The sequence below is a fragment of the Chinchilla lanigera genome, unplaced genomic scaffold (assembly GCF_000276665.1).
Source record: "Chinchilla lanigera isolate Chin_1 unplaced genomic scaffold, ChiLan1.0 scaffold00002, whole genome shotgun sequence".
Classification (NCBI taxonomy): Eukaryota; Metazoa; Chordata; class Mammalia; order Rodentia; family Chinchillidae; genus Chinchilla; species Chinchilla lanigera.
In genome coordinates, this window is record NW_004955403.1 from 57,753,758 (window position 1) to 57,781,673 (window position 27,916).

At 57.2% G+C, this 27,916-nt stretch overlaps 1 protein-coding gene across 3 annotated transcripts in view; it reads right to left on the reverse strand.

Annotated features, from left to right (window-relative positions):
• The window catches only part of Myom2 (myomesin 2), a 65,219-nt gene that overhangs the window by 35,638 nt on the left and 1,665 nt on the right, over positions 1 to 27,916 (reverse strand). The window contains exons 2-12 of one of the 3 annotated variants that reach the window (XM_005373854.2): positions 26,941 to 27,143; positions 18,381 to 18,497; positions 17,146 to 17,277; positions 13,318 to 13,456; positions 13,082 to 13,239; positions 12,014 to 12,106; positions 6,454 to 6,542; positions 6,323 to 6,373; positions 4,400 to 4,564; positions 3,482 to 3,643; positions 1,689 to 1,830 (exon numbers count right to left, since the gene is read on the reverse strand). In XM_005373854.2, the coding sequence (XP_005373911.1) occupies positions 1,689 to 1,830; positions 3,482 to 3,643; positions 4,400 to 4,564; positions 6,323 to 6,373; positions 6,454 to 6,542; positions 12,014 to 12,106; positions 13,082 to 13,239; positions 13,318 to 13,456; positions 17,146 to 17,277; positions 18,381 to 18,487 (1,238 nt within the window). In that variant the 5' untranslated portion in view covers positions 18,488 to 18,497; positions 26,941 to 27,143. Of the gene's footprint in view, positions 1 to 1,688; positions 1,831 to 3,481; positions 3,644 to 4,399; positions 4,565 to 6,322; positions 6,374 to 6,453; positions 6,543 to 12,013; positions 12,107 to 13,081; positions 13,240 to 13,317; positions 13,457 to 17,145; positions 17,278 to 17,613; positions 17,724 to 18,380; positions 18,498 to 25,273; positions 25,384 to 26,940; positions 27,144 to 27,916 lie in introns of those variants that run through there. The other 2 variants (XM_005373853.1, XM_013514994.1) reach the window with 2 other exon arrangements.

The following is a 27,916-nucleotide window of genomic DNA, read 5'->3' on the forward strand; positions in this document are numbered from 1 at the left end:
TGCATAGGTAACAGACACACAAATAGACTGAGTGGAATAGAATCTTTATAATTTACACCTTATATCTATGTAGAAATAGGCAAATGATAGATGATAGATAGAATGATCACGAGTTTTTGTAATTTACAGCTTATGTCTATGTAGCGATAAACACAGACAGATGCACAGATACATACATAGGTGATAGACAAAGAGATTACCCTGAGCCTTTACAATCCCCCCAGGAAGTTCAGCTGGGTGGACTGTCCACTGTTCTTTCCCCGTCCGCTGTACGAGGGACAGGGCCCCAGGGTACCTTGCCCCTGGCTGGTCTGGAGCCCCCTTCCTGAGTGCCACCGGTGCCTAGCTGAGCGGGGAAGCGCTCCCCCCAGCGCACTCCCCAGCACTGCCTCAGGCTGCTGAGAAGGGAAGGTACTTCTTTCAACAGCGTCTCTCATGGAGAATCTCAAGGCCCTCTGCAAATACTGTTTTGGAAACGTAGGGAAAGTTTACCTCCATTTTTCATGGGTCGAGAAATTTATGTACAAAACTTCATGACAAATCCTCAGAAGAAAGGGCCAGTTCAGGTGAACAAGTCTTTGGACACTTCAGGCACAGAGCTGTGTGTTCCTGCAGGGAGGAGCCTGAGCCTCCTCTGAGCCACAGAACTGCTCAGTTGTCCCACCTGATCACTGGGCGCCTCCCAGGCCAACCCAGGAGGGCTGGGGATTGGACCCAGGTCAGCAAGCCCTGGGAAGAGGGCAAAGTGAGACCCAAAGCAGGGAGCTGGGCTTTCTGGAACGTTCCCTCAATTTAGTGTTTTTAACAAAGGGAAAGGGGTACAGATGCACTGAGATGCAAAATGGTTGGCAAAATGGTTGGAAATATGGTCAGACACAGCACAGAAATGGTTTGAATTTGTTCTTTTTTTAATTCAAGGTTAACCCCAAAAATATGCTCACAGATCTGTATCTAGCACATCAAACATTCCTGACAGTGAATATCTTAGTGAAATAAGTATCTTCATTGATTGGAGAACTGAATTTCATCTGCCTAAGCCAAAACCCCATGGACTGATTCTTTTCTGAAACAACCAGCTTATTTTGCCACATTATGAATGTGGAATCCTAGTTCCACCAGGAACAAACCCGTTATCACCCTAGAACTTGGAGCCTGTCTCATTCCTGTAGACATTTTCTTTACCCACAGTTTCCTCCTATGATTAACATTTGCATTTGAGACTCTAAGGAATTCTACCTCACCCCAGGCGCTGAGAGTTATGCCAAGTAAAGGAAAACTAGAGTTAAAGACCCATTGGCTTTCACGATGATCTAAACTTAAGTGACTGACTCAAAGAGGAGCGACAGTGTTTTGTACTTTGAAGCTCCAGTGTTTCACTTGCAAACCAGAAGGCAGGCTTAGTTCCCACAGAAGACAAGCAGGACTGTGGGCACGAGGCTGCTCCAGTCTCCTCACGCTCACCAGCCACCAGCCCAGCCCACCAGCCCGGCACAGGACGGCGGTGCGGGGTGCAACTGCAGCAAGGAGAAGCCCAACGTGCTGTCCTGCCCCAGCCCAGCAGGCAACACTTGCCAACTCCTAGCCAGGAGCACGAGGGAGCCCAAGCCAGCAGGCAGTGCAGCTCCAGCGGGATCTTGAGGTCTAGAGGTGGACCCAGAGGCACTCCCCATCGGCTCCATGTCACTTACCGGTCGATGAAGTAGCCGATGACCGGGCTCTCTGTGGTGGTGTTGGGCGGCTTCCAGGTCACGATGACGTAGTCCCGGTTGGCATCGTGGCATTCCAGGTCCATGGGCGCCCCGGGAGCGCCTGTGACCAGCGGGTCGGCATCTGGGGTGGGGCACACGGCCACAACCCTTAGCGGGTGGCGCTGCACGGCCTGCCAGGCTCCTCCACACCGGCGCCCGCTCCGCATCCTCAGCCTGCCTGCGTACCTGCTTGCCCTGGCTAAATATGCTCCTGTGTTTTCAAAACTCGGAGCAGCTAACCCTCTCTGAAACGCTCGAGGCTGTGACTCCTCCTGATGGGATCCTGAATTGAGAGCTCACCTTTTTGGGGTTCTCTGGTGACATAACGGCTTGTGGTCAAAGTGCACTGCTGACGGCGCTCTGGCGCAGCAGCACCTGCGGGAGGTCACCTCAGACTCCCGCGTGTCCCACGTCCCCAGGAAGGAGGGGACTACTACTTGGTTATCAGCCCATCTGCTTGGTTCAGTTTCCAGATCTATCATAGCTGCACTGGACACTCAGCTCCCTGCTCCCAGGCTGCCTGCCCTGCGCTGGCCATGGCCGCCCCACCTCTGCGGGACAGCGCCGTGTGGTTTCTGCACATCCTGAGCCAGGGGCTTTTCCACGTGGCCCCCCAGCGACCCCAGAGCTCCCAGAATGGCTCAGCTCCCCTGCTGGCGTCCTGCCCAGACTCCCACTGGGGGGTGCTCCATTGAGAGCGTCAGGAACACAGCACGACACATGGGCACGTGGGGTCATGGTGGAGGGGAGTGCAATGAGCTTTCTGCTGTGCGGTGAGGTGCTCTCTACCCACAGAACCTCCCGTAAGCCCTGGCCTCGCTGGGCACTATGGGGGGCCAACATCTCCATCGCAATTGGACATCACTTGTGCCGGACCTCCAGATGGGGCAATGGACAGAAGCCCGAGCCCAGCAGTGACTAGGACAGAGCCCAGGACACGAGGACCAGGCAGCCAGGCAGGACGGAGTACGTCGTGTGGGTGCAGGGGGCCGCCTGGCTGTGTAGGAAGCCTGCAAGCGTGGAGGCTGCAGAGGTCCCTGCTGTGCAAGGGACCATGCAGGAGAAGTGGGAGCAGTCCTCCAAGGAGCTCGTAGCACGGCCTGGCAAGGACCCCCAGGCCCGCTCCAGAGGGGCCCAGCCAGGGCCTTACACCTCAGAGCTGTGTCTCCTGCCTGAGACTCAAGATCTCAGTTTCTTACAAAACTGTTAGGAGAACTCGAGGCTATGTCAACACGTGTGTCTGTGAGGCGGGTGTGCACACAGACACACCACACACGCATGCATGTGTGTGACAAGTGCTGGTGCACACAGAACATTATAGCACCCATGTGTAACACATGTGCGATGCCTGGCACAGCCTGGTTCACTGTGGACTTTGTTTCTCCTTCCATGGAATGGGATCAGGATCACCTTCCCCAAGCCCGAGTGAGGATCAGGGCGGGAGGGCATGGAGATCGGCCAGACCCAGGGCTCCAGGGCTCAGAGGAGTCGGAGTCTCTTCCTTCTCGGTCTCCATCTCCCTCCCTACTTCTGTCTCCCTCCGTCTCTCCCTCTCTGCCCTTCATGAGCTCTGAGGGGGCACGAGTGCCTCACACCGCTGCCCTCCCTCCTCCACCTGCAGAGTGACGGGGTACAGTCTGGGAACGGCGGCTTCCTCTATGGGCCTTGCCCAGGCCTCTGCCTCACCGCCTCCCCCCCACCAGCCATGGGCCTCTGCTGCCCCGCAGGCCCACCTCGGACGAACAGGAAGGCGCTGTGGTCGCTGACCCCACCACGGGACACGATCCTCAGGGTGTACAGCCCCTCATCATCCTTGTTCAGGTGGCTGAAGGACAGTGAGGCCTGGCCTTCCCCAAAGAACATCTTGGTCCACTTGGACTCCTGCAGCAGCACGTCTGGAAGAGGTCAGAGTTCAAGGTCAGCTTCAGAGGTCACCGAGAGTCAAAGAAAACCCTCGCTCTCCCAGAGAGGCTTGGGGGACAGGGTGGAGAGAGGCCTGGGCCACATGGAGACTGAGGGCTGCTTCTCCCGCACAGGAAGCACCAGTGGGGCTCCCGCCATCCCACTCCACGGGGACTTGGGACTTGGGCTGCCCGCCTGACGGTGCTCAGGGCAGCAAGTGCCCACCGCAGGGGCTGCAGGATAAACTGCAGGATACAGACAGACCAGCAGAGCAAGGGCAAGGCACTCAGAGTGCACTGTGAAGGAGAGCAGGTGCCTAGGAGCGCGTGGGAAACACTCCAGGAGTCAAGGAAACGGAAGGAGGGGAAGCTGCATTGCAGCCAGCTGGATCGATCTCTCCGTGTGTGTGTGCTGTGTGTGCTCTGTGTGTGTGCTCTGTGTGTGTGCACTCTGTGTGTGTGCTCTGTGTGCATGTACTCTGTGTGCGCTCCGTGTGTGTACTCTGTGTGTGTACTCTGAGTGTGTACTCTGAGTGTGTGCTCTGTGTGTGTATACTCTGCGTGTGTGTGCTCTGTGTGTGTGCTCTGTGTGTGTATACTCTGCATGTGTGTGCTCTGTGGGTGTACTTTGTGTATGTGCTCTGTGTGTCTATACTCTGCGTGTGTGTACTCTGTGTACTCTGTGATTCCTGCCTAAATGACGAGGGGCCTGCCCCGGGCTGTGGACCCCAGGGACATCGTGCCACTCACCATCCCGGTACCACTCGGCCCGAGGCTGCACTCTCTTCAGGTCTGGCGTCACCAGCATTGTGCACTTGAGTGTGAGGGTCTCGCCTTCTCTCCTGAAGGTGACGCCGAATTTCTCCAGAAACTGAACATCAAAGTGGGTGTAGGGGATCACCGAGGACAGAGGCACTGCGGGGGGTGGGGCAGGGCAGGCAGTCAGCACCAGGGTCCGTGCCTCCCGGCTGCTAACCTGGAATGCTGGTGAGTGCTTAGAGACACCTCCTCTAAGCCTTTGAAGATTCGGGCCCCCAAATCCACATCCAACCAGGAGGCAGGACACCTGTCACTAGGAGCCGCTGGACAAAGATGCAGCGTGGGCCCCGGTCTTGGAGCAGTCTGTGTCCCACCTCCTGGGCCAGATGTGTCTTCAGCGGGTCAGGCTGACCGTGAGGCCACAGTGCCCCGCTTCAGAATAAACTGCAGTGCGCTCATCAGTAGGGTGCCTCGTAGCCCAAGTGGGCAACCAGGTCCCATCTCAGACCATGTGGGGAGGGGAGGGGAGGGTGTGTGTCCCAGAGAAAATCAACCCTACAAGGGCGATAGAAACAAAAATCTACCATTTACACATGCGAGCAAGTGCGCACAGGGAATGTTCCAGACAATCGGCGCACCTCGGAACAGGAGGAGGAGCAGGCCCCGCGGGGAGGTTTCCCGCCCGGGATAGTGCAGGTCTTCAGAAATGCCTGAAGCTGAACTGTACACTGCACAAGGGTCAGATTTGTGTTATAGGGATCTGACTCTGATTTTTGAAAGAAATTGAAGTGAAATGCAGAATATCTACATTAGTTAAAAATGGGTGGTGAAGACATGACCCAACATTACTATCGCAATCGTGATGGTCAGTGTGTGGAGACTTCTGTAAATAACCCAAGCTTCTACTTGGACAGAGTCATAGTGAGTAGAAAAAACCCAGGGAGGGGGCAGGAGCCCCCCACCTCTTGGGCACACAGGGACAACACCACTGTCCTAAAACTCCTGCAAGGACCGGACCCACCAGGACCCCTCAGACCTCCAGTGCCCACCTGGAGCTTCTCTCCGGGTGCCTCTGGTGAACTTGGATGTCCACTGTGCAATAAAATACGTGCAGAAGTGATCAGACACGAACCTGATCCAGAGTACTCAGCACACTCCGGAAAAGATTGGCCCTCAGCGTCCAGTTCCTCACCAGCACTTGGTTTATAACATGAAGGCCTCTAGCCAAGCCTCTACGGGAGGCAGGACCCCTTTCAGAATCCGAGGTCAGCTCAAAATCTCATTCCCAAACCGTAAGCCAGCCACAGAGCCCGGGTTCTGGGGAGACCCTGGGCCTGGTTCCCTCATCGCAGCCCCTGACTCCTCAGACCCCTCCTCGGGCCATGAGCATGAGCCGGCGGGCCTGGGACAGAGACCCTGCAGGTCACCATCACAACAGGAGCGGGCGGTCGCAGACAACGGCTCCCCAGGTGGTGCCAAGGTACAGGAAGGCAAGGACTCGTGCAGGAGGGAAGTCGTCTGACAGGGGTGCAGGGCCCGCTCTAGGAGCTGCTCACTCTGTAAATGATGAGGGACTTTCCAGGGAGGGGAGGCAGGTCCTTACCCATGAGACAGGGCGTCACGAGGTGTTCGAGTCAAGGGTTTGGGCTCATTTCTCTTTTCTGAGTTAGACATGTCAAGTCTCCCCACAGAGTGATATCGCCTGTGTCTGACAATGCTACCTTGCTGCAGAATAGCACGGGAACAACCCGTCCCCACACTATTGCTGGCCAGGGAAAACCCGGAGGAGCTTCCAGATGTAAGCTTTAAAAAGTATTTGACCCTAGAAAGTAATACCTTTAATTGTGTATCATGCCACTAAGCACCTTTTTGGATAAAAACAAAACAAAAAACAAACCACCAAGGTGCACTTACGCCTGATCGGGAGTCCCACGGAGTGGAAGGGCTCCTCGTCCCCGCGGAACCCTGAAGGACAATGGGGTGAAGGCGGCGAGAGAGACAGGAGGACGCCAGGCTCCCTCCCGGCCGCCCAGAGCCCTACGCACTTTTCACCACCACCGCGGCATTGGTCGACACCTGTCCGTGGATGTTTGTTGCCACTGCTGAGTAGGTGGCCGTGTCATCAAAGTCCGCCCTTGGAGAGAAGAAGCAAGACCACGTGGGTGGGCGGCTCTGGGAACGGCAGAGTCCTGAGGTTAACAAAACATTCCTGGAAAGCACACAGCCTGACCTAGCTGGCCCGAGCGTGAGTGATGTGCTTGTGATCAAGGCCAGCTGCGCCTGGAGCAGCAGCACATGAGGTATGAATGACAGGCGTGGTGAGCAAGGGACCCTAGGCCTCAGCCAGGCCCTGGCTTTGAGAAAGAAAAGGTGTGAGTGCTGCCAGAACGCTGTCATTCTGCCCCAAGTACTCCGGTCCATCCTGTCGGACTTCTCTACCGCGACAGCATTTGCAGGATTACTTGTGGACTGGTGGCTTGGTGACTGCCACCCCCAGCAGAGTCATCCGTGCCAGGAACAAGGGGCCATCAGAGGAACCCAGACCCGCCGGGTCCCAGAGCCCTGCTGTGCCCAAGGTGGCCCAGGAGCTGCACCAGGCTGGGGTCCTTTCCCCGGCCGTGTTGTGTGCTCATCCCAGCAGGCCATGCCTGTGACACCCCGTCCCTAAAGCCTCTGGGACGGTCACCCTGAGGGGGCCCAGATAGGAAACAGAGCTGTATCCATGAGAGCAAGCAGGGGCCGAGGCGTGGCTGGGGACCCTGGAGCCTCCTGAGTATGGACACCCCCGGTGGGCAAGCAGAACCACCTCAGTCTTGCCAGGGCCCTGCCTCATGGAAGTCATCTTCTGAACCACAACACCACGATCCCCAAGTAGGAAGAGCCCTGGGTGCATTGTGATCATCAGGGCCATGACCTGCACATGGCAAGGACTGAGTCCGTTCCACCTCCCACATCCATCCCACAGTGGGGAGCAACCCACCCCTGCTCCCAGGAACCCCAGGAGCAGAGCTGGTGTGAGCGGGCTTGCTCACCGCGGGCACGCAGCTCACAACTCCGTGCTGCTGCTGTATTAGATGTCAGAACCTAGGCCAGAGATGCTGCTGTCCTACTATTGGGACAGTTAGAATGTCAGCCCGGAGAAGGCGGCTTTCCACAGCTGCTTGAGCCACCTCTCCTGACCTGCAGGCCAGCAGGGGTCACCCAGAGGCAGACCAGGCTCTGACGTAGTGAGCCAGGCACCAAGCCACCCCAGCACAGCTCGGAGCCAAAGGGACAGGTCCCCAGCCGGACTCGCAGGAGGCAGCTGGCCAACTGGAAGAGGCTGCCCAGCCTGCTGGTCACCCGTCCCAACTCTGAACGGGGAGAAGATGGCTACCAAGAGCACCAGGCACCCCCAAAAAGCTGTCCACAGAGTGCAGGGGAGTGTACCCGGGTCGCACAGATCTTCCCATGTGACACCCATTCCAACCCTTTTAGGCACATTTTGTAGAACAGCTTCCCAACTCCGCTCCAGAGCTTTCAAACAAGCCTCTCCAGTGTGCTGCAACTTTCTGCTGCATGTGTGTTTTGACAGTCTTTTAACCCACAGTCAAAGCTGTACTCAAAGGCTCATAAACTTATTGCACATCAATGCCCAATAATACAACTTTTGTGCAGCCTTGTGGCTTGTTTGTGCCTGAGCCAGAGCCTGCGACAAAGCTTCTGCCTCTTCTGCTCAGCTAATGACCTGAGATTCAAGGTGCGCCTTGCTTCTGCTTGCGAATATCCATCTTTGTGCATCAGGCTTCTTCCCAATACTGGTCAGCTGGAATAAAGTCCACAGGGCGGAGGGGGCGGAGGGGAAGGCTGTGAGGATCACAGGGATCGCCTTGAGTTCTCCTGTCTGTCTACCTGCCTGTCCACGAGGTCAGGATGATTGCCCTCTTCTACTGGTCTTATAGTAGCCATGTCGCTTCTATTTTAAAGCCCTGTGATGTATCTGTTGAATAGGCCAGGAGGACTTTGATGATTAATTAAAGCAATGTATTTGAAAGCCTCTTGCAACTTTAAAACAGGATGTTAACTTTATATAGCATCCATTTAAATGTTTGAGCTGCATTCCTGGGCAAGAAGATTCCCTCCAGGGGCCCGGGGCCGGCAGCTGGTAGCTCTCACTGCTCCGGAGCTGCAGGGCAGAGGGGGACCGAGCTGATCACCATGGAGACCAGACTGTGTTCATGGGGCAGCCTGGGCCCTGAGACGGGGCAGAGCCACCTGACGTATTAGCGCTGCTCAACCCATAAAGTAACCCATTAGCACCTTGTGTGCAGCCAGGGACGCAGGCAGAAGAGGGCGAACCCGCAGGAAACACTCAGAGCCTGGGGTCCACAGCCTCCCTTGGGAAGGAAGCCCACGACCCGTAAAAGCACCAGACCGCTGATGGAGGCCACGGTTCCCAGGGGCAGGGGTGGGGTGGAACCTCGGTGCTGCTTCTTTTCATGTCGTGATGTTTACATTTCTCCTTGGTGAGAGATGTACTGTGAAAGCCACTTGGAAGCAGAGGAACAAGCAGGTTACACAGCGGCACAGGTTCACATCCCAGGAGGGGGCCGAAGGAAGGGTGCGGGGCCGTGGGAGGCAGCTGTCACTGCTTGGCAGCCACTGTGGGGAAGACCCCCTGGCAGGCCGTGTCCACACAGCCCTGACCCCACCCACCACAGCCGAGGAGACGCTACCGCACACTCCCCACGCCCGGAGGACCCAGCCCTTGCTCCTTCCAAGGCCATACAAGAGAAAGCCCTGAGCAAGCGCCGCTAATTCCAGCCTTTACTTCATGCTGCGGGAACTCGCAAGGGCTTCGGCTCCTGCCTGGACCGCATCCCGGCATGGACAGCTTTCCCGGTCTCCCTTTTTATGGGCTTCCACAGGGACTCTTTTGCCCTCTAAGGCCCTGTGTGAAGCGGCCCCAACCCTATCCTCTCAAGAACTACTGCTATTGAATGTTTAAAAGATGAGTAGACAGCCCAGCAAGATGACCAGTGGTCGATGCTGCACTCGGAATTTAACGCAACTCAAAACGCAAACACCAAAGTCTAAAAATAAAGTACAAGAAAAGTTGAGTCTCCAGAGCACCCTGCCAGGACTGGGGAATGGCAGTGTTGCTAACATGGTGCTTAAACAGGGCTATAAAAATATGAGAGCAACATTAAAATTCCTTGAAGAAACGGGACCCGAAGTACAAGTACCCAGAGGAAATCCAACGAGCTTAAGAAAGAGCATCGATGACAAGTTTTGGTTCAATAGCTCCGAAGGTGGGCATGCTTTTCAGCATTTTAAGAAGCTTCTGCAGGGGCCAAAGAATATTCATAGGTGCACACGTCATCCCTGACAGAAGCAGGAGCTTGGTCCGGAGCCAGAGCCTCAGAGAGAAGGGCGGGCATGCATTCCACACCCAAACGCAGCTCGGGTCGGATGGCGCGGAGCTCAGCACTTCAGAATGGACAGCTGAGACCAGCTATCAGCTGTGGCTCCCGCTGCTCTTTCCCTGAAGAACATTAATATTTCATCTGCTAAAAATGGCCCAGCTGGAATAAGAACACCAGGAAATAAGTGGGCCTTGGGAGTGGGCTCTGCATCGGCACGTTTGTGCAAAACCCAGCCTGCAGTGGTCCCGGGGTCAAAGCCCACGCTACTCCCAAGGGAGAGTCTGGGTGTTGTCAGCATTGGATGACTGTGACCTCCGCTTAGGAAAAGGAAGCCATTGTGTCCTGTTTAAAATGCAGCCCAGAAACCAGGGAACTGCTCACAAAGACGCCATTCCCCACCCGCTGGGAAGAGTAGATCCCAACAGGTGTCCCTGCAGGAAACGCTCCCCAACAGAGGTGTGGGCTCCCCCAGATGGCTGACACCACCTTAGAGAGCGGAGAGCACAAGGCCGCCGACCAACTGGCTCCCCTCCCCCTCCAGAACCCCTGAACCTGCTGCTCTACCACAGAACCCTTGGGCCACCCATGATGGCCTCTGCCCTGGGTTGACCAGAGCAACACTTTCAAGGAGACACAGATCTGCCTCCTCTGCCGCTGACGTCCTCTGATGTCCCTTGGGGTGCGCCGGAGGGCCCCATCTCTGACCTTCCCCAGCAACCCATGCACCTCTTGTAGCCCGTTAGGGGCTCCTAACCAAAGGCTACCCCTACAGCTGCAGCCTAGCACCCCCAGCCCTGCCCAGGTGACACATGACAGGTGACATGCTCCCTCGAAGGTCCGCCCTGACCCCACTGCACAGCGCCACCTGCGGCCAGGCCCGGCCCCCTTTCCCAGGCTGGGCGCAGTGTTCCCTGCTCAGGTGGTGACTGTCTGCTGTCCAGAGCTGCGCCCAGCACACAGTCGTCCGGGTAACAGGCCAGCCTGGCATGAGTCTAGAGAAAGTGATTTCGCCTGCAGGACCAGGCTGGAACCTGGGCCAGCCTCATCTCCCCTGCTTTCTGCAGGGACGCGGGCTCCAGCTGAGAAGAGCCTGCGGCAGAGAGGGGACCCCAACCAGGGGCAGGGACCACTGGGCAGGCGTATCCGACAGCCAGCAGGAGCCCCAGGAGGAGCTGACTTGAGCAGTGGCCAGGCTAAGTGGGAAGAGGAAGGACCGAAGGCAGGGGCACTGGGCAGAGGTCGGGCTCTGCCCACACACAGAGCAGCTCGAGGCAAGGTGCTGCGCTCAGCGAGGGCTCCCAGGCAAACAAGCACCTGCCCACCCTACGCCTGACCCAAGGCCTCCACCTTCCCAGGAAGTGTCGGTCACCCGGTTCCTCAGCAGGGACCCTCCAGGCCCTGTAGCTGGAGCCCCACCCTGGGTGCCTTAGTGGTGCCCCAGTGCAGACCCCGATCACTCTGGACCCCACATGGTGGAGCCTGGAGCTGCACCGCTCCTCCCCATGGAGGCTTCATGCCCTCCCATGGCCCAGCGACATGGCACAGCAGCTGGGTGTGCAGACGCCTTTCCAGTGGGAGGGAGGTGGGATGCTCCCACTGCAAGCCCTAGCCTGGTGAGGACTCTGGAGGGCATTGCACGCGTGTCCATGTGTCTGTCCGTGTCAGTCTGTGTGTCCTTGTCAGTCCGTATGTCTGTGTGTCTCTGTGTCTGTGTCAGTCTGTGTGTACGTGTCTTGCCCATCCATGTGCATGTCCATGTCAGTCTGTGTGTGAGGAAAATAATCAATGCTGGATGCACCCCGCAGTCCCGACCTGGACGTGGGCTCACGGATGATGTCAGTTTCCTGCTGTTGACCTGCATGGCCCACAGGCTGTTGGTGTCACAGGAGAGAGGATGAGACCGCGCTCCTCCAAGTGCCTGGCTGGGCAGCCATGCGGATCACCAGAACCCCTCGTCGAGTGTGGCCATCGGCCTGGCCGCCAGGATGTTCCTTACACTGCTGGCTGTCCCTGTCCTTCTCAGGAATCTACACCGTTCTGCTGAAACCAGGGATAACCGGGGCCTTCCCTCCCTCAGAGCAGCTCACTGGCAAACCACTGGCGTTTGTCAGCTTGATGTCTTGTTTCCACAGACCGAACACGAGTGAAGGGACGTGGCCCACGCACACGTGCACACGCTCACACCCACCCACGTCCTCACCTGTTGATCTGCAGGGTGTGCACACCGTACTTGCTCTCAATGAGGTACTTGCCGGGCTCACTTGCCTGGCAGATCAGGCTGCCGTCCTTGTACCTGGCGAGGAGACAGCGTGTCTGGACCAAGGCAGGCCCACTTCCTGCCGCCCTCTCTAAGCCTTTCCCGCCCAGCTCCTGCCTTCTGCTCTTTCCACCAGGCAAGGACAAGAGCCAGTGCGAGGTTCTGGCTCTGCTTGCTGAGGCAGAGGCAGCACGGGCCTCAGGTGCACCCTGGACAGCCCTCGGCCTTCAGAGGACCCGGGCATGTTCTGCATCACCCTGGCCAGAAGTCGGGAGCTGGTCCATTTCTGTGAAAAGGCAGAGCTGGCCCTGGCTGGGTCCCAGCAGGCCCAAGGGTCTGCAGTTTCCCAAGGGGCCTGGATCACAGGAAGCAACTCGTGCCTGACAGCACCCAGGTTGGCCAGAGCTCCGCCTCCCCGAGGGGAGCAGGACTCGGCCTTGCAGGCCTGTGGACAGCACTGAGGCTCTGCTAAGGGCCCAGACCCAAGGCCTGAATGATCACACGTGGGCACCTAGTCCAGGGTGGACACTGACCAAGCAGGATCCCTGGGGCCTGAGATCCCTTCTGAGCCACCCCAGCTCTGCTCCAAGTCCGCCCAGGGCCAGTGTGAGCCGAGCAGGGCCAGGTGCCCAGGTGGGGGCACAGGGCATCTCTGGGAACCGGTTTCCACAGAAAGTGCTCTGAAAATTCGGCTAGATCAGTGTAATTCAACTTAAAATGCCAGTACATTATTTAAATGGACATTCTGTGAACTGTGTGTGTGTGTGTGTGTGTGTGTGTGTGTGTGTGTGTGCTTGAACCCAAGGCCTTCACACTGAGCTACATTCCCAGCCCTTTTTCTTTTTTCTTTTTTGTTTTTTCATGTGAGATGTGGTCTCACTAAGTCCCTAAATTGTGCAGACTGGAATGGAACTTGCAATCCTCCTGCTTCAGCCTCCCAAGGTCCCAAGCCTGGGAGCCCGTAGAGTAGGTCTGGGGTCTATGCCCCGTTGCCCCCACTGTGCCACTCACCACTGCACCACGGGTGCGGGGAACCCCTGCACGGTGAAGCACAGCGTCACGGACATCCTCTCCCAGACCGTGTGCGACCGCAGCCGCACCAGGATCTCCGGGGCCCGGCTCATGCGCTCCTCGAACACATGCCTCCCCCAGGCCATCTGGTCCTCCACCTGGCCGCCAAGAAGCGAGACGCAGCGGTCAGGGCGCTGCCCCCGCCTGGGACCCCCAGGCTTCGCTTAGGCTCCTACCGTCTGCTGCAGGGCGTACTTGTCCAGCGTGCTGCGCGTGTGGGACCGGACCTGGTGCACATCCTCCTCCAGCTGCGCCAGCTCATTGAGGAACCGTTGCCGCTTGGCCTCTCCGTAGGCCGCCTCCAGGGACCGGTACCTGGGAGCCGAGAGCCAGTCAGGCTGGGGCTCCAAAGACCAGGTGGTTCGAGGGCCCACTCAGGCCTCCCGAAGTCTCAAGGTGCGAGAGGATGGCAAGAGAGAGGCACTTGGGTGGGGGGTGGAAAGTATACAGGAGGTGGGAGGAGGAGCCAGTATTCAGGCCGGGCAGTGGCAGGCAGGACTCTCCTGCTGTGTGTGGCCATGACAGGGCACTGAGAGGCTGGCCACACCTCAGAGCCTGGAGCAGGGGCCAGGGACACCGAAGCCAGGAGGGCCGGACTCCACACCCCAGCGTGGGAGCAGCGGAAGGGCGGGCAGCACACACCTTGCTCTCCTTCAAGTGCTCAGGACGCACCCACAGTGGAAGCCCAGAGACTGAGCAACAGGGCCCCCCAGGGTTTTCAATAAAGGGCTCAGCTGCCTCTAGGTGCTTCAGGGCTAGAGATGCTCTAGGGCCTGCTGTGACCTGACGCAACATGAGAATTTCAGGGAAGGTGGAGCCCACTGTTCTCCATCCCTGGGGGAGACCGTTGCCTCTGAGCGGAGCTGGGGTGGAAGCAGAGCCTTTCGCAGAGCAGAGGAGAAATGTGACTGTGTTCTGGAAAAGCGGGAAGCTAAAGTACAGGGACACCGGCCCTCTCCACGGCCATCTTCCTGGGCCCCAGGACTGCACCAACTCCATGGGGCCAGGCTGCTCGAAAACACGGGGTGCTCTGGGGCCACCCCACGCGCAGCTAATAACAGAGTCACTGTCCTGCGACTTGCCCAGGATCCCAGCCCATCGAGGACAGGCGTCCCTGTCAGCTTCCTTAGCAGAAATGCACACTCCTGCAAAGCTGACCCGGACCCCCCGCCCCACTCTTTGGACCCCAATCTCCTTGCTTTCTCTGCGAGCTCTGTGATTAAGAAAGGAAGGGCAGCCCCTCTCACGCTGTGGTCCCCGCACCCTGCCCCCCAGTAAGTCCCACTAAATGCCCATTGGTCTGCACTGCAGCATGGGAGGACCCTGGCAAGCAGCAGGCAGGGACGGGTGCGCAATGAGGCCTGGGAAGAGGGGACAGCAGGACACAGCCTGGGCACCCCTGGAAGCTGCCCCCAGGCCCACCCATGCTGCAGAGCTGGGAGTCAGAGCCACAGGACCCCAGCACTGGGAACCCTGACGGGGCCAAAAATCACCCAGGTCAGAGGTACTGATCCATCCAGGGCCCTGGCCAAGCCCCGCCCTGCAGGGCTGTGGGTCAGCGCTGGCCTACAACACAAATAAAGCTAAGAGAGAACTGGGCACTGGGGAAGTTTGAGACCAGAATTCCAAGAAATGCTGCAGCATTTTTGCACACAAAGACACCTGGAAGAACCAAAAATCTCAACCAAGATGCCAGCACTCCCGATGCCTGGACCCCACCTGCACCTCCGGCCCCCGCCCCACCAACTGGGACGCTCTCCTCATGCCTGGCCTCACTGCGCCTGCCTGGCGGCTCTCCAGCCCTAACCAGGGGAGCTCGGGACCACTGCACAAGTCTGTCAGGTTCCATAGCTCACCTCAGCCCGTGCTCTCCTTGCGACACCGTGTCCTCCCCGACAGAGCACAAGCTACACTCGTGTACGTCTGCATGCACATGTCAATGGCACCAACACAGGATTTGGGCCCAACCAGGTGAGAGAAAACGCCCACTTGCTTTCCCTTTCCACCAGGCAGCGCGTGTGCAGGACAAGGGGACGCCTGGCCTGAGGCTGCTGAGCACGCCAGCCCTCCTCCTGCCTTTGTCCACCAAGCAGCAGTGAGGGAAAAGGATCTTTCGCCAGCAAACTGTCCGGCTGGAAGGGCCGGAAGTTGGTGGAATCCTGTGCCTGCTGCATGGGAGTGCCCCTCAGAGCCTGGGCTCCTTCCCAGCCACCAGCACCACCACGCCTAACACACACACAGTCAGAACCAGCATCCCGCTAGAGCTCCCTGCCTCTATCAGCTCGTCAAGGACACGTCGCTGCCCCTCTGCCCCCAGCCCCTGTGAGGCTGCCCTGGTGTGGAACCTCACAGTGCCTGGAGCATGGGCTCCGAGTGGCCAGCGCTGGCAGGCAGGGCTCAGGGAGGCCTGGCTCTTGCTGAGGCCAAGGAGGGGCAGCAGGGGTACAGTGACATCTGCTCAGTGGCTCTGACTGACGAGCCATAACTTCGTGCTTTGCAAGAGACTAACTGCCTGGGATATGAAGCATTTCTGCCACAGATGTGTGAGCAGGTAGCAGGTGCTCGCCACAGCTCGGAGGCAGGGCTGCAGAGAAGGGGCTGGGATTTATCTTCTGCTTCACGGCTGCAGCGTGCCCATCCCCATCCCCCTCCGCCCCGCAGCCATCTGACGAGGTCTCCACACGGGCATTCTCAGAGAGGGAAGAGGCCTTCCAGACCTTGCACACAGGGATTGTGGAGGACACACACACAGGCGTGAGTGTGAGGCGCCCTGGGACCCTGAAGCAGCCTGGCGATCCCACAGGAGGGGACATGGTGGTGGGCTGGCGGGCACTGTCCTGAGAAGCAGCTCAGTCCCCAAAACTCACACGCAGGCTCCAGGCCGATTAACTACAGCAAGCTGGGCATTTTAGGAAGGGTTCCAATTCTCAGCAGCCAGGGCTGTTGCATAAGTCACCCTTGCTGAAACCGCACGAACTGCAGTAACCGCCACACTGACCATCAGGTTAACGGACACCCACGGGCCACATCCTGAAGTGGCCGCCGGGGCGGTGTGCGCCCCTGTCCAGTCACACCGTGCACAGTTGGTGGAAATAAAATGGCACAGCTCAGCTCTCTACAGTCAGCCCTCAAAACTTAAATGCAAGGAGAAAATCCCCTCTAAAACAACCCATCCTTTAAAGTCCACATCGTTTTAGTGTCTACGTTTGGAAGGGATTATTTAACAAAGGAAATTTTCTATTCACAATAACATGCATTTACCTGGCAAATTTCGCCTATGACATTTAAAAGGTAATTCAAGTTTGTTTTAAAATAGGGTTAACCTTTTCAGGAAAAAGTGTTTTATTAAGAGAATTACTGTCATGATGCACCTTTCAAAAGGAAACAAACATGTCTGCCCAAATTTCGTTTTTCCTTCAGGGTTAGTTTTTACGGACATGGAAAAAAACATCTAGGACTAGTAGAGAGAGGCAGGGACGAGAGCAAGCACATATTTAACTGTTTGTTCTTCAAAGACCACAGCAGTACCACCAGCTGTGGTTCTCATCACCTGGGAATAATTTTAGGACTGACGCTTTGTTAATCCACCTCTTTCCCATGACGTTCCGCCCTCGTGAGCTGACTCCACCGCAATGTAAAGTATGATGGTTTCTAGAACCCTCCACTGCCATGCATTTTCCACAGGGACAGCTGGCCGGGCCCTGGCTGCCTCTGGGAAGGTGACCTTGTGGGGACACACAGCCCCGGGCCACTGCTCCAGCAGGAGATGCAGCCCTCACCTCCAGCTTCTGGTGCTAGAGCCCACCTGCGGGAAGCAGCCCTGGACCAAGGGCATCAGTGAGGAACTCACCCCGACCAAGGCGACAGTGCTGGACACAGGAGGATGGGGCGGGGGCCACAGCGGGCCTGGCCCTGTGCTCTCTGAACCTGCCCTCCCCTCTGCAGTCTCCCAGCCCTGCTGGGGTCAGCGCTGGGGCAGCGGCCAGGGCGGCCACCGTGGTTACCTGTGTTCGTCCTCTTGTTCCTCCTCCCGTGCACTCACACTCGCAGTCCTCCTCGAGGTCTGGCTGGACACCTTCTGCGCAGACGACGTCTGTGTAAGAGACCTCTGGGTGGAGGACCGGGTGGATGCTCGCCTGGACGGATGTGGGGAAAAATCAGAGTGCCCGAAAGGTATAAAGGGTTATCCTAACATGCACCCCAACTGCCCCTGCCCACACATGTGTGTGCACATACCACACATACACACATATGCCCACAGGCGTGCACATGGACGGACACAGGCACATACACAGTGAGCACATTTATGCACGTGTAAACACATGCATGCACACAGCAGCACACAGTGTGGCTACGCATGCCCAAGGCACGCACACATGTGTGCACATATACACACATGCTCCTGCACACTGACACATGTGCACACACTGGTACACACCCCACACACACACACGTACACCCCTCTCACGCACAAGCCCAGGCCTGCGTTCCGGTTCATCCTGCCCTCCTCGCCTGAGCAGGGGCCCCGAGGTCGAGATGGTCCCTGGGCTCTCGCCGCCCCCTCCCTCCACTGCCCCGCACTTGTCCTGGCTCACAGCCGCAATTAAATATATCCCGAGGGATGGGGCCTCCCTGTGCTGCTGGGCGGGGCCACAAGTGTTTGGCTGTGTTTGTTGCAAGGATGACAACTAAATAAGAGTGCCACAAGTGCCTCTAAATATAGGGCGCTGGTGACATGTGGCAGGCGCCTTCCGCTGAGCACGCCCGGCCCAGAGGTCCCTTCCCTTCGCACTCGTGGCCTCTTAATCAGCCCATTACAGCCCCAGATACGCCGGGCTGCAGCCAAGCGTCACCTGCCGCAGCAGCAGTGTGGGACTCCAGGGTCACACCTGCTGTCCAGGAGGCAAAACCCCTCTGACTGTGACTTCCCTTCGCCTGTGCGTTGCCCCAGCAGCCTCTCCCTGCCAGCGCACTTTCCTTCTCGCTGCCCGTCACTGTGGATGACTTTCTAGATCCTGATGCCGGAGACACACGAGAAAGAGGAGAGCCGGTGAGCCCTGCTGAGGATGCAGGCTCTGGACCCACCAGTGGCCACCACCAGGCCCACAGACCTGCAGGACACCTGGAGGGCCTGGAGGGACAGAGCAGCTCCTCTCCAGGGCCTGGCTGGGGAGATCCTGCCTTTAAATACCAGACCCAAACGAGAACACAAGGAGTCTGACCCATGGTGTTAACTTACTTTTTGGATGCATACTCATCCAGAAGGTACCTGGTCTGAATGTTTCTGTATGACTGGTCAAAGTGCTTGTGTCTCTTCTGGTAGAAGGGTAGGGCCACCAGAGACATGTTGAGGGCTCTAGAGACAGAAGGAAGCCAGGTGAGGTCCCTGCACAGAGAGGCACCCTGAGCCACCTCCAGATTCACACAGGTGTTGCTCCAAAATGGAAAACCAATTCCAAGGGGAAAAACCCAGTGGAGGATGTGGGAGGTGAAAACAAGATTGCACAGGTGGGAATCATCCTAGGCTAGGAACAGGAAGCCCACTAACTGCCCTGAGACATGATTTCATTGCTGTTTACTTCTATAAAAACTACATCTGAGCTGTATGTTTCATTAACTGGGAACTAAACATTTATAGAATGCTGAGTATATCAAGGGCCAAGTGCAACCCAACGTTACCAAGGAGGCTAAAAATAATGAAAACAGATTAGAGAAGTAAACAAATGCCTGGAATGCAAGAGGAGGTATGATAACAGCAGCGGGTGAGGAGAGATGGAAAATACCCTGGGAATGAGAGGAGAGGGCAGCAGAGAGGCCCAGGCAGCAGCTGACCCTGCAGAGGCCGTGGTGGACAGTAGGCAGGGGGACAGGAGGCACCTGTGTACAAGGGCAGGGCCTCGGGTTTCATGGCCAGGCATCAGAAAGCTGCTCTGGGAAGTCCAGCACAGCGGGAGGCTGTGGAATCAGCTCAAGGGGCTGTGAGAAAGCCTCAGTTTCCCAGCACCTCCAGGTCCACTCTGCTGAAATCACAGTGAACCTGGTGGGTGAGCTGAGCAGAACACAGAGACTTAGCCAGCACCAAGGGCTCAGGGGTGTGGGGAAATGTGCCTGTGTGGGTGACACTCTCCCAAACAAGACACGTGAGATCTGTCCTTCTCTCTGGGCCGGGGTTTGGCAGGTATTAGATGTGGCTATATCTTGTGCATGTTCACCCTGAATAAATAAAACCCCAGTGGCCTGGATCACCTCCACAAAGTCATGCAGAGCTGCACCCCTAGGTGTGTTACAATTCCATTGCTGTGACAAACACCCGACATACACAATTTAAAGAAGGAAAGAGTGATGTCGGCTCATCGTTACAGAGGCTTCAGTCCATGGTCAGCTGGCACCTAGACCTAAACATTATGGTGGAAGGGCCTGGGGGAGGAAGGTTGCACACCACATGGAGACCAAGAAGCCCCATAGAAGATGAGCCACAGAGGAAGAGACAGGGACCGGACACACCATTCAAAGGCTCCAGGGCCCAACCCCATCCAAGTAGGCCACACCTTCAAGTCAGCCCATCGAGCTCTGCACTCAGGAATTAGCCCCCGTGGTGAAGTCAGGACCTCATGATCCATTCACCTCCTCACATCCCATCAGATGGAAGCCAAGCCTTCAACATGGTGAGGATCCCAGCCACGACCTGGATCTCTGTGATCATTAATTTCCAAGAAAAGCTCAAAGGCGCTTCTCCAAGCCGGGTCCCTATGTGTGTTTTTCATGCTTAAGGACAATCCGCTCTGATCTAAACAAGGACAGCCCGGGGGTCACTACTCAGACAGGCAGCAGGGGATGGGCACTCAGGAGAGGGGGGTTTGTGGGGCCTCTGAGAGGAGCCGTCTCCACTTCCACTATCCCAATGGCTCAGCCACGTGGGGAGTACGTGAGAAAACCTGGGAAGGGTACACCGCCCAGCGAATTCCCTTTAGACCTTGACCTCCTAGGAGCTCAGGGTAGCAGAGCCTAGAGAGAGGCTTGGTGACCTCCCAGACCCTTCTTACCAGGCAGAAGCATAAAACAGGCACCAAGATCCTGAGCACACAGGAGGGACCAGCAGTCCTCGGGCGTCTGCTGGGGCCATATGTGGGCACACGCGTGGTCTCAGCCTCCCCCTAAGACTCAGCTCCTCATCCAGTTGCCTCCTGTGCAGAGGGCCTGGTACACACTTGATGACAAACACCTCTTGGGATGTGGCATCTCACGGGATGAAGCAGAGCCCACCCCATGTGCCACTGAGTCCCCAGACGGGTGAAGGAGAAGGCAGAGGCCGAGGGCCCCGGCCCACAGCTGAGGGATCTGGATCAAATGGACCCAAGCACCACAGAGTGGCCTTGGCCCAGCTCTGAAACACCCAGTCAAATCTGCAAGGCCAGTGCCGGGCAGTAGTACACTCAAAACAGGAGCACATTGGCTGTCTTGATCACAGTCATCATCACTTCAGATTCTGTAGACAGGAGGTGTCTGAAAAACCAACTTGTCAGAAAGACACCCCCGTTCTTGCATAGGCAGAACTGATAGGCTCAAAATGACCATACTTCCAAAACTGACATACAGCTTCAGTGCAACCCCAGTCAAAATGCCAACAGCATTCCTCAAAAATCTAGAGAAAACAATCCTAAAATTCCTGTGGAGCCAGATGAGACCCAGAGCAGCCAAAGCAATCCCAGGCAGTAAGAGTAAAGCAGGAAGCATAACAATCCCAGATCTGAAGTTACATTACAAAGCTTCGCTGACAAAAACAGCAAGAAACTGGCACAAAAACAGGCCTGAAGGTCAGTGGAACAGTATAGAGGAACCAGAAACCACCCCAGGCACACTTGGCCATCTGATCTTCGACAGAGGGGCTGATAAACATACACTGGAGAAAGGTCGCCTCTTTAATAAATGGCGCTGGGAAAACCAGCTGTCCACATACAGAAGATTAAACCTAGACCCATATCTCACTCCATGTACTAAACTAAAACCACAATGGATCAAGACGTAAATGTTAAACAGAAACATTAGTCTGCAGGAGGATAAAACAGGTGAAACTCTTGAAGACAGAGGCAGAGATGAGGGCTTTCTGAGCAGAGCCCCCGTTGCACAAGAAATAACATCAAGAAGCAAAAACTGGGATCATATAAAATTAAAAAACTTCTGCAAAGTAAAGAAACAACCAACCTGCAAAATTGGGAAGAAATTGCAGCTACTCCTTGGACAGAGGACTAACATAATATACAAACAACTCAAAAAAATTAGAGCCCCCCAATGAAAGACCTAATCAAAAATGGGCAACTGAATATACACTTCTCAGAAGTACAAATACCCAACAGATATATGAAAAATGCTCATTATCACTGGCCATCCAAAAAATACGAATTAAAACTACACTGCATTTCCATCTCACTCCAGAAGATAATGGCCACACCAAGAAGTCAAATAACAAGGTTGGCCGGGCTGTGGGAGGAACAGGAAGGCTTCCATATTGTTGGTGGCAATGTAAACTAGCACAACCATTAAATTTGATAGTCATCAAAAAAACTAAAACTAGAAATTCTATTTGACATGGCAATTCCCCTTCTAGGAATATTCCAGAGAGAGTTAAAGTCACCTTTAACAGTGATATATGCACACCCGTATTTTCAGTAGCACAATTCACAATAGCTAACTCTTGGAAGTGGCTTAAATGTCCATCGACAGATAACTGGATAAAGAAAGTGGAGTATTTACACATAGTGGAGTACTACTCTGCCATTAAAAAGATAAACCTGAGTCATCTGTAGGCAAATGAGAGTCATTTGAGAGCATAATGTTAAGTGAAATGCACCAGACACACGAGCTTGAGCACGGCATTGTCCCTTCTGAATTAGAAATGCAAAATATAAATAAAGAGCAAAATAAAAGATAGACAGTAGGAAGTAGGTAGATATTTTTCAAATGGGAAGGGGGTCAAGAGATGGAAGGAGGGGTCAGGAGAGAGGATGGAAAAAGTGATTTTCACACAACACAGACACATACTAATAAAAATTAAAAACGAAAAAAATCTATGCAGCTCTTTCAGGTGTAAAACTTTGCACTGCCTCCAGTGGGGTCCTATCAGGAGCCCAGCGGGTCTCCAAGGCGGATCTGTGCCCAAAGTCTCTGGGCGTCCATGTGTGTTGGGGGCCAGGCAGACAATGCCAGGGGTGCTTCACTCTGAGCACAGGACCCCCAGACCTCGCGCTGAGCCGTGTGGACCGAGGTGAGGGACACCGCTCGAGGTGTGTGCTACCACGTGTCCCCCCGTATGTCTGTGTGGGCGCAGTCATGGGGCACAGAGGCTCCCAGAGGGGCGTCACACACGGCCGGACCCACACACTTGCTCAGAAAGTGGACGTTTCAGCCCTGCAGCCCCTCAACCAGCTCTCCACCAGCTGGCCTCGAACACCCCAGCCAGTGCTCCTCAAAATCGGCTCTAGGAACCTCACTGACTCAGCCTGACCTGTCAGGGCACCTGGGAGCCCAGAGCCCCTCCTGGGGGAGAAGCAGCTGCTCCGCAGTGATGCGTGGGGTATGCGGGTCACTTGTACACAGTTCCGGTGCTCCACACCCTGACACCTCAGGGAATGATGACAGCACACTCCGGCACGTTTAGTCCACAGTGCCCGCCTCTCACTGAATAGAAGCACTCAGGGCTGGTAGAGCAGTGCAGTCACCCCCTCACTGGGACCCTTGCTGCAACCCACCGCCACCTGGAGCATCAGCCACGGGCCCCACGCCCGCACCCGGGAGTGGTGGAGGTCGGGGAGCATCAGCCACGGGCCCCACGCCTGCACCCGGGAGTGGTGGAGGTCGGGGAGCATCAGCCACGGGCCCCACGCCTGCACCCGGGAGTGGTGGAGGTCGGGGAGCATCAGCCACGGGCCCCACGCCTGCACCCGGGAGTGGTGGAGGTCGGGGGTGCACCCTGGTGCTCTGGCCATGCATGTGACACAGGGCCAAGGTGCCCCGGCTCCCCCTGCCTCCTAGAACCTGCACCTGTGTCTGGTGCAACCAAGTGTGCGTCCCCTGAGCATGCTGTGCCACCACCGCCAGCTCCTCCCTGTGCCAGGAGGGGCTTTCCTAGACCTTCTGGAACCTTCTGGAAGTGAATCCCCACTGGCTGCAACCTGTAGAAGCCAAATCGCTACAGCATGTGTCACACCAGGAAGCCTGGGCATTCCTGTACTCTACCTAGAAAGCTGTTTTCCTTTCTAAGAAATCTACCTCAGATGTGCTAATCCCATATACAGAGACCCCCAAAACACGAGGAACAGCCTCTCCTCAAAGGGCAGGCTTTGATGGAGCCCCCGGTGCAAGGTGGTGGAAAGGTGTAGATACCCAGGACCCACAGCCCCGGGCCTCCCACCACACCAGGGCCTCTGTAGGCTGTGCTGTTTTCCTCCAGCAGACCAGGCTCAGCTGCCCCCTGGGTCCCAAGGGCCGGAGGAACGTACCCCACCAGTCTCCCGAGCCCCAGCAGAGCAGGCGCCAGCGAGTCCTGTGGCACTCCTGCCACATTCCGGCTCTGGGGCCGCGCCCAGGGCTCCTGACACGTTCAGGAATTTTGACACCACCCTGAAACGGGTGCCTCTTCCTGCACAGGGGCCGCGTGTCTGCTGTGTCCTCATCCAGTCCCTCCTCGGAGAGCCCCAGGGCTCTGCTTTACGTCCCCAAGCATGACTGCCACTTGCAAAGATAGTTCCAGTTCAAAGCATTTACCTCACTTACTGAAAGAAAAGCTGCTTATACAACTCAAATGTCCAAGAGACAGACACTTGGCCCTGGAGGCAGTGTGAGAGGAAGGACGGGTTGGCACAGAGCTGGCACAGCTGTGCCCTGGGAGCGTGTCCACTGGGACCTGCTCTGCCCAGAGGTTTTTCCAAACGACTTATCACCAAAGTAACCACTGACCCCAAAATAACCACGGCCCAGAAGGAGCCTTAAGATCAGTTAAGAGCAGCTCGATGTCTAATCCCTGGCAGCTGAGCTCCCAGCTCACCCAGTCACCTTGGAGAGCTGTGGCGGGCCTGCCTGGGGCTCAGTCTTCCTCTCAGGAAGCCTGACTCATTTCTGCCCGACACCGGGACGGTGTGGAGCTGGGCAGGGAGCCGGACGGCACAGTCCCTGCCCGGCCAGAGACCCACCCGTGGCCCCTGATGGAGAACTGAAGAAGCAGCTGTCGAAAGTCCCTCTGATTGCCTGGAGCCGTACCTGCATGGTCCCTTGGTGCACGAAGCACAGGGTGCAGGTGAGGGGCCCGACTCCTGGCAGTCTCTCCCGAAGCCCTGGAACACGGCATCCTCACCCTCCTCAGAGTACGTGGCATCTACCCTGCTCTTTGCCACTGTGTCCTATCGTCTCTACAGTTGAAACGCCAGAGAGCTCAGGGAGCCACAGCAGCTCTGAGGGGAGGGGTGAGCGGCACATGGCGTGGCCAGGACTCAGAGCCCCAGCCCTGGTGCCCAGCTCGGGGGCCCTGGCTACTCAGTGTCATCTTTAACGCTGCTCACTCCCGGGGCCTCCCTCCAGGAGGAGGGAATGTGAGGGGGTGGGAAGAGAGGGGGGCTCCCACCTTGGCCTCTCCTTCGTGGCCCCGCAACTCAAGGTAGAAAATGACATGGGAAGCTCTGCCACCTCCAGGGAGAACCTCACCGTCCGCCAGGCAGTGTTGCTTCCCTCCCAAGCCCTGCATCTCAGCTGACTGACCCTTTAGTTTTTCCCCCAAGAAAATACCATTTTGCTTCATGCCTTGTCCAATTTTCTCTCCTGCTCTTTCATTTCTGAAAACCTTGTGACAATCACAGGAATCAACCAGCTGACCTAGGAGAGGACGGCCACACAGCGCAACTCGGAGGGGAGGCTAGGGTTAGGACAGAGCGCCGTGAAGACGGGGACTGGGTCTGGGCAGCACAGAACACATGCGAGCAGCCCGGATCCTGCTCAAGGAAATGCAGCGCCCAAAGGCCCGGGAGCTGCTGCTGGGACCTGCAGCCGGAGCGAGGCCTGCGTGGAAACCCCAGGGCCCCAGCGTCTGTACCTGCAGTCCCTTCCCAGAGCCACACTGGGCAGGCCGGAGGGACAGACACTCACCGGAGGACAGAGAGGCAGGCGGAGGAGAGCGCAGCGCTGGCCCACCGGGCACGGAGCTCCGGCCCTGGCCGAGGACAGTGGAGCTAATTTCTCCCAGCCGAGCACCTGCTGCCCCCATTTATGGCCAAGAGAGGCTATATTTAGGACGTGGGCCTGCCTCTCCCGACTGATACCTGCCCATAAATCACCCGCTGCTCTCCAGAGGAAAGCGTCAGATAGGGAAATCGAATCAGAAAGTGGAAAGTGTCCCTTCGAGTCCCCAGTCTGTCCCCAGGGAACAGGGACCGTCAGCTGCAGGGCAGGCGCTGCCCCCGCGCACTCCTCCTCCGTCCCAGCTTCAGACACCAGTGCTCAGATGTATTTCCATTCTGTTCGCTGAGGGCTCCCTGGCATATAAGCTGCTGTCAGAGAGAGAGGCTTTGGGGGCCTCTGAGCGCTGTGAGCCCAGGCACTGTCTGCCAGCTGGGCACCTCCATCCTAGGGTCCCTGGCCATGGGCCAAGGAATCTGGCAGCCCTTCAGGCTGTGTGTGTGTGTGTGTGTGTGTGTGTGTGTGCACGCGTGTGCACGCTGGTGCCTGTGCTCGGGAGCCACCCGGTTTGCACTTGATTTTACCTTGGGCTAACTTAGCCGGCGCGGAGCTGCCTACTCGGCAAGCTGGGGCTTATTTATAGTCATTGCCGCAGATACACACACACGCAGCATCTGAGCACACGGACAAGTGCAGGTGGCCATCGGTCTGCACCGCATGTGTCCAAGCGTAAATAACTCACACTTGGCACGGTGGGGTCGCAAGAGGAGGGGCGGGCGGAAGCTGTGGCCGTGTTCACGCCGCGGCCCGAGAACTTCGCCTGGAGAGCAGAACCGCCAGCCCCGCCGCGCTGTCCCCACCAAGCAAACAGTGCCACCACGAGGGCTGAGCAGGGCGTGAATGCGCAAACGAGGGGAGACACAGAGCAAACGCCACTTCCTGTCCCCGAGTCTCCGGGTACTGAGCCAGGGGCTGCGTCCCTCAGGAATCTGACAGCCTGAGGGTGGTTCCCCCGACCAGACCACAGCCACGGTGGTTGGAAGCCTTGTATCTGCCCAGGTGACCCTGGCTGGTTCTCCCAAATAATTTCCCAGCAAACTGTGAATCGCCCAAGTCGTGACCAGACCCCGGAACCAGGGTGTGGTCTTTGTATTAGTTTAAGCTACCCCAGGTGCTCCCTGGCTGGGCCAGGTCACCTGTCCTGGCTGGGCTGCAGGCAGCCACGTGGCCTTGCAGCGACCGGGGCTCTCCTCTGTCCCTAAGTGCTCTGTGCACACCTGGACCAGTCTTGCTGTCCCCAGCCGCCAGCACCTGGGCGCTGCTTCTCACACCTGTAGTCTCACACACTCGTGGGTGATTCCCTGGCTGAGGGGGCTGCCACACAAGACCTAGCCCACATGGCTCACAAACAGCACACGTGTGTCTCTCGGTTCTGGAGGCTGAAGTCCAAAGTCCGGCAGGGCCAGTGCCTGGTTCCTGGGGCGCTCTCTCACTGTCTTCCTGCGGTGGGAGGAATTCTCAGGATCCCTGTTATAAGCACACCGACCCTACTTCCCGGGCTGCTGTTACAACCTCATCACCCCCAAGGCCCCCTTGTTATAAGGTGCCATTTCCACACGTGAAATTGGGGGACACACCGTCAAGACTGTGGCAGACGAGGCATCATGCCTGTTTATCAGGGTCCATTCCAGGAGAGTCAGCGTCCTCTTCCTTGAGGTCCAGTCGGGGCGTCTGGTTCTTGTGTGGAGGGACAATTCCAGTGCTGTGCCACCAGCCCACTGGGCGACGTCAGGCAGGGGCATCTGCACTCCGCTCTGAAATGTGTCCACAGTGGGGGCCGCTGGGGAAAGAAGGCAGAGGGGAGCTGCTGCAGCCACGGTGACCTGCGAGAGCAGCATGGGCCACGTGCCCAACCTCGGCCTCTGCGCTGGGGTCCAGAGCGCTGACGACAGAACTCACCCGGCTCGCCAGACACTGATGTGACTCGGCCAGCATGGACCCCGCTCCCCGCAGGGAACCCAGCACCCTGGGGTCCCACGGGCGAGAGCAGGTGCTGGCACAGCGGAAGTCGTCACTGTCCCGCTCGGGGCTGGACGTTCTCCAGAGCATCCCCCATCTACGTGCCTCTGCCCGCCTCCCTCAGAAACCATCCGGGACACGGGCAGCCTGCTCTCTTCCCCACCACCTGCTGTCCCTGGAGAGCCGCAGGCTCAGAGTGTGGGCCGGAGATCCACGCTGCAGGCTAAGCTCCTTGTCCCCTCGCCCAGGCCCTTCCCAGCCGGTCACCCACCCTCCCTGCCCCTCCAGGCAAGGCATTCGTGGCGTTTCCCGCCCGCACTCAGGCCCCTCTGTTGCACATTCCCCACGCCAGCCCCCTCCCGCCGAGCTGCGTCTGTCACGCCCAGCACGCAGAACACAGCCACAAACACTGGGTCCCGGTAACAGGGAGCCCCAAGACCGCTGGGCTCCTCCTCTGGCAGCCAGCACTGTCATGGATCCCGGAAGGGGACTCCGCATCACAAATGATGAGCCCCGTGCCATCCTGGGGTGCAGGGAACTTTGCAGGAGGTGGTACCAGGCACTCCGGGTGGTGTCACCTTGTCCCCTTGTCCT